This window comes from Grampus griseus, assembly GCF_964374135.1.
Source record: "Grampus griseus genome assembly, chromosome: 9".
Lineage (NCBI taxonomy): Eukaryota > Metazoa > Chordata > Mammalia > Artiodactyla > Delphinidae > Grampus > Grampus griseus.
In genome coordinates, this window is record NC_139003.1 from 17,814,380 (window position 1) to 17,830,589 (window position 16,210).

Below are 16,210 nucleotides of genomic sequence, written 5' to 3' on the forward strand. Positions count from 1 at the left end.
AGGCAGTCTTTGAATATTAAGTATATATTGGTCCTCTGTTTTTCATTTATATTATGAAGAGAAATCTCAAAGCATGCTGATGAAGGACTCTGCAGTCAAAATGTCTAGTTAGGGTTGAATCCGATTGCTGCCTATTGTCTGTGTGACCTTGAACAAATTGCTTAACCTTTTGTACTTCAATTTCCTTATGTGTAGAATGTAAAATGTGTTTGTGTGTGTAAACACAGAATAGTGTGTAGCACACAGAAATACTTCATCAAAATTTGTTGATACTATTAGTATTATATTTATCGTTTTCAGCTTGTCATTGTCTTACTTTTATTTATATGAGTTTCCTTTTGGCCTTAGTGATGGTTCTTTTTAATAATCTTGAAAAGAAATCTGGTCTTATCCTTCCTGCTTCCCTCTGAATATCAGTAAGCTGAAGTAGCTCCGGTTAATTATTTCTAGTTCCGGTTGCCCCCTGGGATTATAAGGTTTAAACACACCTAAGAAATTTCAAGTCAGGCTGTGGTCATACTTTATTAATGCATACTTGATTCATAGATCCAAATTAATGAGTGGTTTCATGTAAACAAACAATCAAATAAGGCCTGAAAACGTACTCCCCTTCACATATCCAATGTTTTCTTAAGGCTTTGGGCCTTTCTCCCTTTGTCAAACATGGTGTAGCTGCCAGTATTTTTAAAAGCCTATGTTTGTTTCTTAGGATAATGAATTTAATAAGCCTTGTTTCCTTATAAAAGAGCATATGTATTAAATAGCTAAGAATGACAAAATTGTATTGACTTATGTTGGATTTGAAAGTTGGTTCTTGGATTGAGTATCTGTTTTCTCTGAGTAGTTTGCACATTTTTAGTGCTTTTCATGATGGGGAGCAAATACTGCAATATTTCTTGAGTTTCAGCTATTTTTTTTTATCACTGTAGATTCTTTTTTCATCATCTGTCCAGTTTACTCCAGGCTTCTTGATTTGGAAAGATGGACGTTCTTTCATATTGCTTTCTAAGTTGTACTGCAAATCTGGGGAGCAACCATAAAAATATGTATAGATATATAAACTGAATTGATTAAGCAATTACATATTGAGCATTATCTGCCAAACATTCTATCTAAAAATTCTTATCCATCTGAAGCTTATACTTTAATTATGAGGCAGAAAATAAGCAAACAAATAAGCTATCTATGTCAGATAATAAAAAATTTACGGGAGAAAATAAAGCTGGGAAGGGGAATAGAGAATTCTTTGGGGAGGGGCCAACTTCTGTTCTTAAAAAGGTGTTCAGAGAAGGCCTCCCTGTGAAGCTTCCACGTCAAAGGAGTTAAGGAACGAGACAAGCAGTCAAGCAGTCAATCAGAGGGAAGAGCGTTCTAGGCAAGGGGGAATAGTAAGTGCAAAGGCCCTGAGCTAGGAGCATGTTAGTGTGTTCAAGGAACACCAAGGTGGGACAAGTGACTAAAGCAGAATGAACAAAGGGAAAGATATAAGGTAATATGAGCTCAGATAGGTAACTTGGACTTAGTTCACATAAGGCCTCACAGGCCATTATAAGGATTTTGATTTTTACTGAGTGTGAAACAGGGAGCCACTGGAAGGCTTTGAGGAGTGTCACATCTGAGATTTGCTCTAAGAGGATCATGCTGGTTGATGAGTTGAGAACAGATTGAACAGGGGTAAGGGTAAACAGGCAGAGAGATCTCTTAGAAGGCTACTGAAATAATTTAGGAGAGAGGATGGTAGCTTGGACCAGGGTGGTGGCAGCTGCCGGAACGGTGAGAAGTGAGGGGGGAGGGAAGTATCCTGAATATATTTTGGGATTTTCTAATGACTTAGATGTGGGGTGAGAAAAGAAGAGTGAAATCAGCGGTGGCTCCAAAGCTTCTGTTTGAGGAAACAGAAGGATGGAGATACAGTGAAAACTATGGTAAGAGCATGTTAGAAATTCCTTCTTTATTAGATGATATGAAGGAATTATTTTGTTAATTGTGATAATAAGAGTATAATAACATTAAAATGTGTAGAAAACTGTTTTAAAAAATAAAGTTCATTTTAAAAGTGTTTATTCCATCCCATACCCATTAGGATGGCCATTGTCAAAAAACAGAAAATAATAAGTGTAGGCAAGGATGTGGGGCGATTAAAACCCTTGTGCAGTGTTGGTTGGAATGTAAAATGGTGTAGTCAATGTGGAGAACAGTATGGTGGTTCCTTAAAAAATTGAAAATAGAATTACCATATGATCCAGCAATTCCACTTCTGGGTATATTCCCCGAAGAACTGATAGCAACGTCTTGAAGAGTTATTTGTACATCCATGTTCATAGTAGCATTATTCACAATAGCCAAAAGGTGGAAGCAACCCAAGTGCCCATCGATGGATGAATGGATAAGCAAAATGTGGTGTATGTACAATGGAATGTCATTCAGCCTTAAAAAGGAAGGAAATTCTGACACCTGCTACAACATAGATGAACCTTGAGGACATTATGTTAAGTGAAATAAGCTAGTCACAAAAAGACAAATACTGTATTTGTCTTCCAAATATTTGATTCCACTTATATGGGATCCCGAGAATAGTCAGTCAAAGTAGGATAGTTGCCAGGGGCTGGGAGGAGGGAGGAATGGGCAGTTGTTGTTTAATGGGTATGGCGTTTCAGTTTTGCAAGACAAAAAGAGTTCTGGAGATTGCACAACAGTGTGAATGTACTTAACACTGCTGAACTTGACACTTAAAAATAGTTAAGATGGTAAATTTTATGTCATGTGTATTTTAACACAATTAAAAATAATTCAATATACAGAGATAGAGAGAGGGGGGAAAAAAGAACCCTAAGTAAAGCCTGAAGGAAAATAGGTAGACATTTTAAAGGATGTAGCAGTGTTACTTATCATTATGATGCCTAAATTGATATGTAGACAGCATAAGAAAAAGTAGAATACACTTAGAATAAAAGCAAGAAATACATTATGCTTTATCTAGTTAGAGATATACACTGAACTATTTATGGGCAAAACAATATGATTTGCTGACTTTGCTTTAACTACTTTAGCAAAAAAAAAAAAGCAGTGGGAATATAGATGAAACAAGAATAGCAGGATGCTGATAACTATTAAGGGTGGGTGACGGGCACCAGTGGTTCATTATTTTATTCTACTTTTGTTTATGCTTGAAATATCCACAATAATGCTTTTAAAAAAGGAATTATCCATTACTAAAAAGAAAGGAAACAGATGACTAAAGCACTCACTGAATTAAGCTAGTCTTGAAAGACAATGATTGAGGGTATGTATGATTACAATATCTGGCAGTGCTGGCAAATAAACTGAATTTACCTACAGTCTCTTGAGAAGCCATTCCTAGGCCATTCAGCAAATACTCACTGAATCATTATTATGTATCTGGCATTATGTTTGGTTTGGTAAATAGGTATGAAAAATATAGTCCTTGCCTTTAATATGCCAACAGTTGGGACTAGAGAGAGAGAAGTAAAGCATCAATTAGAATATTTATCTATAGAGATAAGGCAAGGTACCTACTAAAGGACTGCTGAAGAGGGACTTCTAGCCATACTTAGAGCTGGAAAAGGAAATATTCCTAATTCCTAATTAATCTGAGTCTTGATGCATAGCTATGTCAGCTAAGTAAAAAAAAAAAAAGGGTAGTAATCTAGATAGTGGGACTAACATGGCACATTCAGGAAATCACAAGTATGGTTTAGAATGACTAGAAATCAGGTAGCTGTGAATAAGTGGTTCAAAACTAGAGATCTTGTAATAATAGTACTTTTGGGAGATTTCCTGAGACAGGAATAATTTGTGACTGGTAGATGCTTAATGTTTTAAAAATGGAATTGTTAGGAGGCCATTGAAAACTATACATGGAAGTGATATAATTAGATGTGCATTTTTGAAAGATCACGCCGGCAACCAGGAGGATGACAGGTTGAAGAAAAGTGAGAGTTGAGGCAGAGAGACAAGTTAGGAGGCTAATGCAGTAATTCAAGGGAGGCAGAAAGGGAGTCTGAACTAAAGGAGCAGCAGTATGACGAAGAAATGCAGAGTCAAGAGAATCTTTGAGGGCAGATTGATAGAGCTTCTCATTGTTGGATACCAAAGAGATGGAGAAGATTAGGATATGTCTTGGGCTATTATTTAGATAACAGGAGGACAGCAGTATTATTGATTGAGAAATGGAATGCAGCAGGAGAAAGAGATCTGCAGTGGGCAAGTTGTATTAGAAATATCTGTGAGGAAAAACAAGGATAATTCCAGTAGGCACAGTATGGAATTCAGAAGAGATGCCTATATTGATGATTAAAAAAATATGATCATGATCAGCAGTTGTTTGTTGAAGCTACAGGTATAGATGAGAGCGCTCAGAAATAAAGTATGTGGTGAGAAGAGGAGAGACCAAAGGATGGAATACTGGGGAATAGCCCACTTAAAATTCAGGCAGAGGAAGTGAAGCCCATGTAGGACACCAGACATGAATGGGCAGAGAAACAGGACTAAAAGAGAGAGAAGTTCCACAGATACGTCCGTTGGAATTGCTAAGTGAATGAAGGGAGAGAGTTTTAAGGCTCTGGAATTAACCAACAGTAGAGAAGTCAAGTATGATAGGAGCTGATGACTTTGGAAATAATATCATTGTTATGGTGAGAAGCTAGATTGTAGTAGGTGGAGAATTATACAGGTGAGGAGGTGAAGGAAAATTTATAGCCCTAAATGTATATATTATAAAGAAAGGGACAACAGCAAAAAATAACAAAAGATAACTCTCTGAAATGATTTACTTCAGTAAAAAAAAAGATTGTAGAATTTTTATTCATATGTCATCAAGATTCATCAGGACATGTTTAGAGATAATATAATAAAAAAGCCATGAGAATCTCAGCTCAGGGAAGATGGGAAAGATGAGAAACAAATTTTAAATTAAGCAGTGTGGTGGCAGCAGTGGGAAAAACTGAAAAACAAATCTCCCTGTTGCAGCAAAATTCTGTAAATACTACCTGTCTCCAATTTCTCTGCTCCTATTTTAAAATACACTTTAATTAGACTTGCACCTCTATCATTCTACTGAAATTTCTCTGATCAAGATCCCAAATAAAACCTCCATGTTGTAAAATCCAATAGTAAATCCACTTGACTTAATCAGAAGCATTAGACTTGGCTGCTTATTCCCTTCTCTTTGATACACTTTCTCACTTAGCTTCCAGGACAACACATTCTCTTGCTTTTCCTCCTACCCCAGAGGGGGCTTCTTAGTCTTCTTTTGTTGGGTTCTTACTCTTTTCCTGATCCATCCGTGTTAGAGTTCCCAAGGACTTGCTCCTTAACCCTCTTCTATATCTACACTCACTTAAATCTCATCCAGCTCCATGCCTTAAAATACTATCTATAGGCTGAAAATTCCCAAATGCATCTTCAGCCCAGATCTCTTCCCTGAATGCTGGACTCATATATCCAACTGCCTATTCAGTACCTCCACTTCAGTGTCTAAAAGGCATTTAAAAAGCAACACGTCTAACCTGAATTGCTGCTCCTCCACTCGATCTTTGCCATCTGGCGGATGAAAATTCAATCCAGCTAGTTGGTCTGGCCCAACACCCTGGAGTTTCAACAGTTGTAAATACCTGTGAAACCATTACCATAAACAAGATCTAGAGAGGATCATCCCTGAAAGATTCCTGATGCTCCTTTACAGTCCTTTCTTTCCTTCCTCCCTACTCTGTCCCTTCCTACTCTAGGAAACCTTTATCTACTTTTTGTCTCTATAGATTAGCTTGCATTTCATATAAATGTGATTTCATATAGTATTTACTTTTCTGTGTCTGGCTTCTTTTTCTCAGCACAGTGATTTTGAGATTCATCCATGTTGTGTGTATCAGCTCATTACTTTTTTATTCTATGATATGGAAAGGGCATCAATAACAAGGAAGTGATGGGAATAAGGAAATTAAATTGATTTTTCAAGGCTATATTAAGCAAACAGTTTTCTTCTATATTCAACTTATATAGAAATTAAATAAGACAAATACTTTACAGAGTCAGGAATAAAATGGCTGTCCTCTGTTTATAAAAAGTTCCCATAATCCAAATTTCATAGGATTTATCAATATTAATGATGATACAGTGAAAGCCACCTTTGTATATAGTATTAAAATCCTAAACAACAACAAAAAAGAAAAACCTTCTGTTGGTATCCTTGTCTTCTCAGTCCAGATGGGAGTTTGTTTGCTCATAGGACACTTCAAGGATGTCACTTTGACACAGTTTCCATACAAATCATTGATTCTGGGCTGAATTGTTTCCTGGACCAGCCTCTCATCGGTTTCTAAAAAATATCTTTGTTGGTCTTTGCTAAGCCTCTGAATCATAGTTTGGGAGCTGAAAGAAATTAGGTACTCTGATTTCAATGTCAACAATGAACTATCTAATCAAGAGTAATGTAATGCCATGTTATATCTGTATTTTACATCTCACAGTATGCAAAGTATTGTTACAGATATTATCTTACCTGGGGCTCTCACCAGTCCTGTGATACAGGCAGGATGGCCAGTGTTATCCCCATCTTACATCAGAGAGGGAATGTAAGGGAATGTTAGGGAATCAGAGAGGTTAAGCTATTTGTTCAAGATAACATAGCTAATAAGGAGGGGCAGGTCTAGAATACATATCTTCTAACTCCACTACTTTATTACCTTCTCTTATGTTGATATATTATTTCATTTCTTTCCATAGATAAGTAATATATTTTAAAAAGTTAAGTCTAAATTAATCAATTCTAGATCCAAGTACAGGTATGGCCAAAGATGGTTTCTTAACCTAATTTTCTAGGTTTTGGGGGCAAGAGAGCCTACATATTTCAACAGAACCATTATTGAGCAGAAACCAAGTTCTTAGAAAAGAGGCCAAGGAAGGGAGAACAGGCATACCATGTTTCCTCTGTTGTGCAAATTCATTCTATTCTCAAATACTTACAAATCCACTGTTCAGGTGGTTGTTCATATCATTATTCCTAGAGATAGGGAAACTTGCCAGGGGGGCTAGTGGTATAATAATTACCGGTTTAGACAAAACTACAAAGTTTATCTATGTTATCCCTGACTTCCCTTTCTATTCCTTTTCCAATTTTTAGGTACTAGTATAATCCCTACGTGACCAATGCTTCAATTGCTATTATAGATAGTAAAACATTTGATAGTATTCATTCTAAGTAACTATCTTATGCCAGAAGTATTTCTATTTAAAAAGAAAAACTCAAATACAGCAATGGTAATTGCTTAGAAGAAATAACTGTCTAACTGCAGATGTTAAGGCATCCATTAGGGATACTGAAATCTCAGAACCATTCAAAATGCATCATATGTGCACTCCTGTGTATAAAACTGACCTAGCCACAGACACTATGTAGACTCTAAGGAGACAATTAGCAATTGTTATTAAAACGTCACTTTTAGCTGTTACTTTAATGCAAAATAAAAATCTTGTAAGACAGAGGAAAGGGAGTAAGGTAACCTGGTAGAAGAAATTAAGTGTAGTTCTCCTACCTCTTTTTAGAAGCCAAGATATCTTTTTAGAAGCCAAGAAGGGGCTTGTCCAGGTATTTTTGCTAAAAAAGAGAATATACCATAAAATTTCTGAACTTAGGTTTTAAAGTTAACAAAACAATTTTTTTACTTTCTTCACAATTACCTCATTCATATATTTAATGGCTAGCTTGAGTTTATCTTCAATTAATCTGACATTATCTCATTCAGACATATGAAATATATCAGTGAATACTTCCTCTGGAAGCTTTTAAATGAAACTGTTTCAAGAGAAGAGCAAACAGTAGAAATACCTGTCCAATAATTATCAAGCGTTTCAGAACTGAATTCTGCATGTCAGGCTCTATGAAGGCCATCTACATGTGTAGTAGGGTGACTAACTTTTAGAGTGCCAACTCAAGACACAGCTACAACAGACCAAAAAATTAGTACAATATGTAATAAATACTTATACACACATGATTATTTTAACATAAAATATAAATTAGGCATTTATTTAAAATTATATATTATTCTGTATTTGCTTTTTTGTTACATAAATGCCATTATTTAAGAAAAACAGTAGGACTAGTTAACAGTGGCAATTAGTAGTTATTAATAGTGGAACCAATTAAACAAATAGTATGTGTGAGAATAATATAACATTATAAATAGTTTTTTCCTCTGATACAGATTTTAACTCTTTATAGGATATTTACATTTTATAGGCCATATTATGTCTTTTTAAGATACATAAATATAAGACCTTTAAAAAGTTGAATGTAAATACAATGGGGCTAAGTAAACAGACATTACTTATAATTAATAAAAACTGACATTTCTTTATGTCCCATGATAAAGTAGGATATTTTTGCTCTTTGTGTGTCCTCTTCCAGTAATACTTCTCTGAACTGCCTGCAGCCTTCAGGATATCCTTCTTTTCTTTTATGTAGTGGTAAAACTGAATACATTCAAAGTCAAGGCCTCTGAGGTCTGCTCTTATGAAGCCCCACATTATGCTGACCCCTGGTGGCAGGCCAATGAGATATCCTGTCAACAAGGGAATTTGATCATGGAATATGACCGTACTTATTAATAGCAGGTTTCTAGACTTGTAAGGAGTTAGTTTCCAGCTGTACAAAAATGTCCATCCACTTTATATCTACAGGCTTAATTTAGTAGGGTGGCTTTAGGGCATTTGGCCCTTTGCATCCTTAAATTCATCATGTAGTGTTTGCCATGTCTAAAATGTCCACTGTTTTTAGATACTCTGAAGCACACTGGATATCACTGTAAGTAAACTTTTCTTTCTCAGAGAATAGGTTTTTAAAGCACAGAGGTAATTCGAACTTAAACTGAAGGTGGATTTCAAATAAATTACAGTTTTTAGTGCTGTTTAACTTGGCTGCCCTTTCTGGTGACATATTTTTGACTTCTGAGTCAGTCTTATTTCCTCCTAAATGTCATTTTTTTTCACTGTATGAGTTTCTGTCATAACCTACATATAATGTCAAACAACTGAGGTGCAGTTCATCCTTTTCTATGCTCCATATGACCTCTTCAAAGATCATCAAACAGAATTAGAGAAACAGCATATAAATTGTTTTACTGTAGCCCTTTCCTCTATTCCCATCTCAAACTATTTGCAAATTAGAGAAAGCCATTCTTGTCCCACATGTTGAAAAAATGTGATTTAATGGCAGACTAACATTTTAATGTCTTTTCTATGGCTGGCAACAATGATAGCCACCTTATTGGCACAGGTCTAAGGAAACTGGCCTCTTTCATTTCTGTAAAGTCGAAAATCTCATTAAGTGCTTCTGTATTTTTTGAGGAAACTAAAACGTGACCAAAAAATTTCATTATGAAAGCCTCATTATCACAGGATAGCAAATCACACTCTTTTTTTTTTTTGCGGTATGTGGGCCTCTCACTGTTGTGGCCTCTCCCGTTGCGGAGCACAGGCTCTGGACGCGCAGGCTCAACAGCCATGGCTCACGGGCCCAGCCGCTCCGCGGCATGTGGGGTCTTCCCAGGCCGGGGCACGAACCCGTGTCCCCTGCTTCGGCAGGTGGACTCTCAACCACTGAGCCACCAGGGAAGCCCCCACACTCTTTTTTAAGTACAAGGTGTGCAAGACATTTAAGAGATCAGATCTTTTTCTTTGGTAAGAAGTTAATAGACTGAATGAAATTTGCCAAAATATACATTTTATATTTTCATTGTCAGCCAACCATGCAGATAGATGAGCAAAGTCTAGTTTGTCTTTGGACAACATATTGACAATATTTGGTTTGATGTTTTCTGTGGTTTCATTAAAATCTTCATAGAAATCAAGATTCTTTGAAACCCCATTTTTCAAAGTAAAGTACCTAATAGCCAGAGGAAATGTTTTTTCTTTTTTATTCAATGTATCATGTGATAACTGTAGAAAACATTATTGTTGGTAAGATCTGACAAAATGAGCTTTACACTATAAGAGTCCAACATATCTGTCATCAAAATTTCCCCTTTGGTTAACCCACAGGGCATTTTAGTGGCAAACTCTGAGTTAGGAAATGTAATTTTACTCAGTTTCATCAAGCAGTCAAGGGAATTATCTGATAATCAGTGTTCATTCATGTCATATGCCCAAGCGAATCCACCAGCTATTATTTTTGACTGAGCATTGGTGTCTTTTTGAGAGGTGAAAAAACTTTCAATTGATTTAGAAGTACTTCTTGCTTCTCTCATCTGGACTTGTGAGATTCAATCTCCTTTATGACGATCAATTCCAAATTCTTTTCTCTAAATGTACATTGTGCTCTGTTTTGGTTATTTATCTCCTTAACTAGTTGTATGTGTCTATGAAGGTTGCTCAAAAAATTAAAAATAGAACTACACTATGATCCAGCAATTCCACTTCTGGGGATATATCCAAAGAAATGAAAAAAAAAAAAAAAGATCTTGAAGAGGTGTCTGTCCATTTATTGGAGCATTATTTACAATAGCCAAGACACAGAAACAACATAAGGGTCAGTCAGTGGTCGAATGGATAAAGAAGTTACGGTGTGTGTATGTGTGTGTGTGTATATATACACACACACACTCGCACACATACACACACACAATGGAATATTATTCAGCCATGAGAAAGAAGGAGATCCTGCCATTTGGGACAACAGGACCTTGAGAGCATTAGGCTAGGTGAAATAAGTCAGACAGAGAAAGATAAATTCAAAGATTTTTGTCTTTGTCTTTGGTTTTCTGAAGTTTGAATATGATGTGCTAGGTATGTGGTGTGTGTGTGTGTGTGTGTGTGTGTGTGTGTATACATTATAGGAATTCCTATAATAGCCTTGTTTTTGTCTATCCTGTTGTCTTTGGGGTTCCCTATGCACCACTTATCAGATAGAATACATGTCTGGCTTGCAGCTCTTTTACCTGTAAATCATTGTTCTTATACTGGAGTCATGTTGGTGTGGTGGTAAGGTATGGGGAAAGGGAACATCCTATAATCTTATTAAATCTTAGTCTTTTAGTGGGTCTGTGTCCCTGGGCTGTGACCTTAATAGGCATTTCTTAGCTTTTCTTCCCCCTACCTTTCAATGAGACAAGGCGGCTAGAAGGGGCTGGCTGTGGCTGGAGGGGGGAAGAGTAAGCATTGCAAACTATCCAGAACGTTCTCCCTAACAAAGGTCTACTCTCCAAATCCGGCCCTTTACATGTTGGAGCTTAAAGCTAGTAGTCCCCTTACTATGCTTACATTATATGTCTATCTTTTCTTCTAAGAGTAGTTTCAGGTCTTACATTTAGGTCTGTCACCCATTTTGAATTAATGAATTGGTGTAAGGAATGAGTCCAACTTCATTCTTTTGCATGTGAATATCTAGTTGTCTCAGTACCATTTGTTGTAAATGCTCTTATTTTCTTCATTGAATTGTCTTGGTACCTTTGTTGAAACTTAATTGACAAAAAATATAAGGGTTCATTTCTGTATTCTCAATTCTATTTCATTGATCTCTGTATCTGCCATTATGCCAGTACCACACTGTTACGATTACTGCAGCTTGGTGGTAAGTTTTGAAATTGGAAAGTATGACTCTTTGAACTTTGTTCTTTTTCAAAATTGCCTTGGTTATTCTCGTCCTTTACATTTCCTATGCATTTTAGGTTTAGCTTGTAATTTCTGTTTCGGCAGAGATTTTGATAGGATTGCATTGAATCTGCGTATCAATTTGGTGAGTATTGCCATCTCAACAAGTCTTCTGATTCCTGAATGTGGGGGAATCTTTCCATTTATTTAAAACTTCTTTAATATATTTCAACAGTGTTTTGTGCTTTTCAGCGTGCAAGTATTACACTATTTTTGTTAAATTTATTTCTAAGTATTTTATTCTTTCTGATGCTTTGTAAATGGAATTTTCTTAATTTCATTTTCAGAATGTTCATTGCTAGTATATAGAAATACAATTGATTTTTACAACAGATTTATTGAGATCTAATTCACATACCATACAATTCACCCATTACAACTGAGTTTTGCATGTTGATTTTCTATCTTGCAACCTTGCTGAACTGATTATTAGCTCTGGTAGGTTGTGTGTGTGTATGTATGTATGTTCCTTAGGATTTTCTACATACAAGATCATGTGTTCTGCAAATAGAGGTAATTTTACTTCTTTCCAGTCTGGATGCATTGTATTTATTCTTCTTTCCAAACTGCCCTGCCTAAACCTCCATTGTCTTGGTCCTGATCTTAGGGGGAAAGCATTGTCTTGTACCATCAACTATGATATTAGCTGTGGGATTTTTTTTTAAATTTATTTATTTATTTACTTTTGGCCGTGTTGGGTCTTCATTTCTGTGCAAGGGCTTTCTCTAGTTGCGGCGAGCGGGGGCCACTCTTCATCGCGGTGCGTGGGCCTCTCACTGTCGTGGCCTCTCTTGTTGCGGAGCACAGGCTCCAGACGCACAGGCTCAGTAGTTGTGGCTCACGGGCCCAGTCGCTCCGCGGCATGTGGGATCTTCCCAGACCAGGGCTCGAACCCATGTCCCCTGCATTGGCAGGCAGATTCTCAACCACTGTGCCACCAGGGAAGCCCTAGCTGTGGGATTTTTATAGATAGCCTTTATCAGGTTGAGGAACTTCCATCTACTCCTACTTTGTTGCATATTTTTTTTTAAATCATGAAAGGATGTTGGATTTTGCCAAACATTATTCCTGCATGTACTGAGATGATCATGTGCATTTTGTTCTTTTTTCAATTAATGTGTATTACGTTGTTTAAATTTATTTCTTTTTAAATTAATTTTTATTGGAGTATAGTTGATTTACAATGTTGTGTTAGTTTCTGCTGTACAGCAAAAGTGAATCAGTTATGCATATATCCACTCTTTTTATAGATTCTATTCTCATATAGGTCATTACAGAGTACTGAATAGAGTTCCCTGTGGTATACAATAGGTCCTTGTTGGTTATCTATTTTATATATAGTAGTGTGTGTATGTCAATCCCAATCTCCCGATTTACCCCTCCTCCACCTTTCCCCCTTTGTAACCATAAGATTGTTTTCTACATCTGTGACCCTATTTCCGTTTTGTAAATAGGTTCATTTGTACCATTTTTTAAGATTCCATGTATAAGTGATATCATGATATTTGTCTTTCTCTGTCTGACTTATTCACTCAGTATGACAATCTCTAGGTCCATCTTTGTTGCTGCAAATGGCATGATTTCATTCTTTTTAATGGCTCAGTAATATTCCATTGCATATATGTACCACATCTTCTTTTTCCATTCCTCTGCTGATGGACATTTAGGTTGCTTCCATGTCCTGGCTATTGTAAGTAGTGCTGCAATGAACATTGTGGTGCATGTATCCTTTCAAATTATGGTTTTCTCTGGATATATGCCCAGGAGTGGAATTGCTGGATCATATGGTAGCTTTTTTTAGTTTTTTAAGGAACCTCCCTACTGTTCTCCATAGTGGCTGTACCAACTTACATTCCCACCAACAGTGTATAGGAGGGTTCCCTTTTCTCAACACCCTCTCCAGCATTTATTGTTTATAGATTTTTTTGATGATGGCCATTCTAACCGGTGTGAGGTGATACCTCATTGTAAGTTTTGATTTGTATCTCTCTAATAATTAGTGATGTTGAGTATCTTTTCATTTGCCTTTTGGCCATCTGTATGTCTTCTTTGGAGAAATGTCTGTTTAGATCTTATGCCCATTTTTGGATTGGGTTGTTTGTTTTTTTAATATTGAGCTGCATGAGCTGTTTGTATATTTTGGAGATTAATCCCTGTTGGTCGCTTTGTTTGCAGATATTTTCTCCCATTCTGTGGGTTTTCTTTTCGTTTTGTTTATGGTTTCCTTTGCTGTGCAAAAGCTTTTAAGCTTAATTAGGTTCCACTTGTTTATTTTTGTTTTTACTTTCATTACTCTTGGAGGTGGATAATTTTTATATGTTAAACCAACCTTGCATTTCTGGGATAAATCCTACTTGGTCACTGTGTATAATCCTTTTTATATGTTGCTGGATTCAGTTTGCTAGTATTTTGCCCTACTCTTTTGTCTTAATTTTTAATAGATTCAAAACTTGGTAAAGAAAAAATAGTATTTATTTATTTGGGCCCTGGAACCGTAACAGTTACCTTTTCTGAGAAACTTTCTCTGATACTCCCTTATCCCCAAACAACTCCTGTATAATATCACAGCACAGTAAATAGCATTTATCCCGTTATGTTTCTACTGTCTACTTGTCACTCTCTCTGCTTCTTGAGAACAGACTATATTTTTTTCCATTGTAGCCCAGTATCTAGCACAGTCATCAGCTAGTATATTGAGACCTCTGCGAAGCAGATAAACATCAGATTTTTAAAAGAACATGAACAAAGATGGAAAGGAGATTATGTAACAAAGGAGGATTATAGGAGAGTGACTGAGCCACAGGAGAATAGTATCAGGAAGATTAAAATACCAGATGAACTCAGATATGAAGAAGTATTGAGAAAAAGAAGTAAATTTTACTTAGCTATATTCAGAATGAAAATATATCAAATAATGTTTAGATTTGTTCTGCTGGGATTATTTTAAAATACTGATGGATGACAAAGAGCAGAATCCCTCAGCTCCTCTGTTGCACCTGTCTTTTCTATTGAATAGAGTTTTCTTCTGTTTAGACAGGGGAGAATAAATATTGGTGAGAGACGTCAGGAGTCAAAAGGCTCTGAATGCCTTATCTTCAGTCCCAGACATAGTTTATCTCAAGTAAGGAAAGAATTTTCATATAAATAAGATCACAAAACCATTGACATTAATCTTTTAAGAATTCAAGGAAGTGACTCTCCTCTTGCTGCTAAATGCCTAACTTATCACTTAAGACTCCATCATAATCATGATCATAATTTAAGGATCAGTTCCTTCAGGAAAACATTCCCTGAGATTTCCAGGCTGGATTACATGCCCTTCTCTGAGCAATTTGTGCATATCATCATCACTCAGTCTATCTCACTCTTATTGTAATGAACTGTATATGAGTCTTATTACACTTTGATACCTACTCCTTAAATGATGAAGTAGCTTATCTAGTTGAAGAGGGAGAATTATGTTTCAGGCAGAGAAGACAGAATGAGCAAAGGCAAGGAGGTGAGAAGACGGATGTATTTTGAGGCCACAAGAGGATCATCATTGCTGCAGTGTAAAGGAGAAGGCAGAAAATGGCAAGAGGTAAAACTGGAGAGGCAGTCAGGGGCCAGTTCACTGGAAGTCTTGTACGTCATGTTAGGGCATTGGTTTCTCTGATGCAGCAAGTGGTTGTCAAAAAATTTTTTTTGTTGTTTTTAAAGTAACAGACCAGTATTGGAAGAAAAATTGTACATGAAAGCTACTCAGGATGAATAAGGGTTGGATGGGCTAGGTCCCAAATGCTTGGCCTCCCACCGACTCTCACTATAGTTCCCAATGTGGTGAGTCGAAAAGAGCAGATCATCAACATCAGAATTATCTATGGTACCTTATTAAAAATGCAGATTTGGGGGTTGACAGCAAAGGCCAACCCAGAATTCAAAGCTGGGATTATCATAAACTCCCCAGATAATTCTAAAATTTTAAAACCAGACATTCTATAAGACTGCTGGCCCATAATCTTCACAGTGCCAGTGCTGTGAATGACAAAGAAGGGCTGAGCAGATGTTCCAAATTAAAAGAGAATAAAGGGATATGGCAATTAAATGCAATCCATGAGCCTCAATCAGGGAGAAGTTGTGCCCTAAAGGACATCATTGGTACATTTGGCAAAATTTCACTACAGTATGATACAAAGTAGTATTGTATCAAAGTTGAATTTACTTATTTTAATGTAAGAGAATGTTCTTGTTCTTGGAAAATATATGCTGAAGCCCTTTAGGAATAAAGGAGCATTATGTCTACAAAAAATGGATTGGGGGGAAAATATAGCTAGGTAGGTAGATAGATATAGCTCTTTGTACTATTCTTGAAATTATTTAAAAATTAAAAGTTGAAAAAAAATTGAAAAGAGAAAGCCTAGAACAAATTGAAGTCTCAGGACTGTGCCAACTTCAACCACTGTTAGAAAACTGGGAATTACTTTAGAAAACTGGGAAATACTGAAAGGCTTCAGGTAGTGGCATTAATCAGATTTCTGTTTTTGATAGATTGCTTTTATGGTAGTAT

The 16,210-nt window shown here is 36.4% G+C and overlaps 1 protein-coding gene across 1 annotated transcript in view; it reads right to left on the reverse strand.

The window, feature by feature from the left end:
- Window positions 1-516: 516 nt before the first annotated feature.
- The window catches only part of AGBL3 (AGBL carboxypeptidase 3), a 90,791-nt gene continuing 75,097 nt past the window's right edge, over window positions 517-16,210 (reverse strand). Inside the window, 5 exon segments of the mRNA XM_082661410.1 lie at window positions 517-917; window positions 920-1,023; window positions 6,191-6,387; window positions 7,551-7,576; window positions 7,608-7,612. Coding sequence (XP_082517536.1) covers window positions 765-917; window positions 920-1,023; window positions 6,191-6,387; window positions 7,551-7,576; window positions 7,608-7,612 — 485 coding nt within the window. The 3' untranslated portion in view covers window positions 517-764.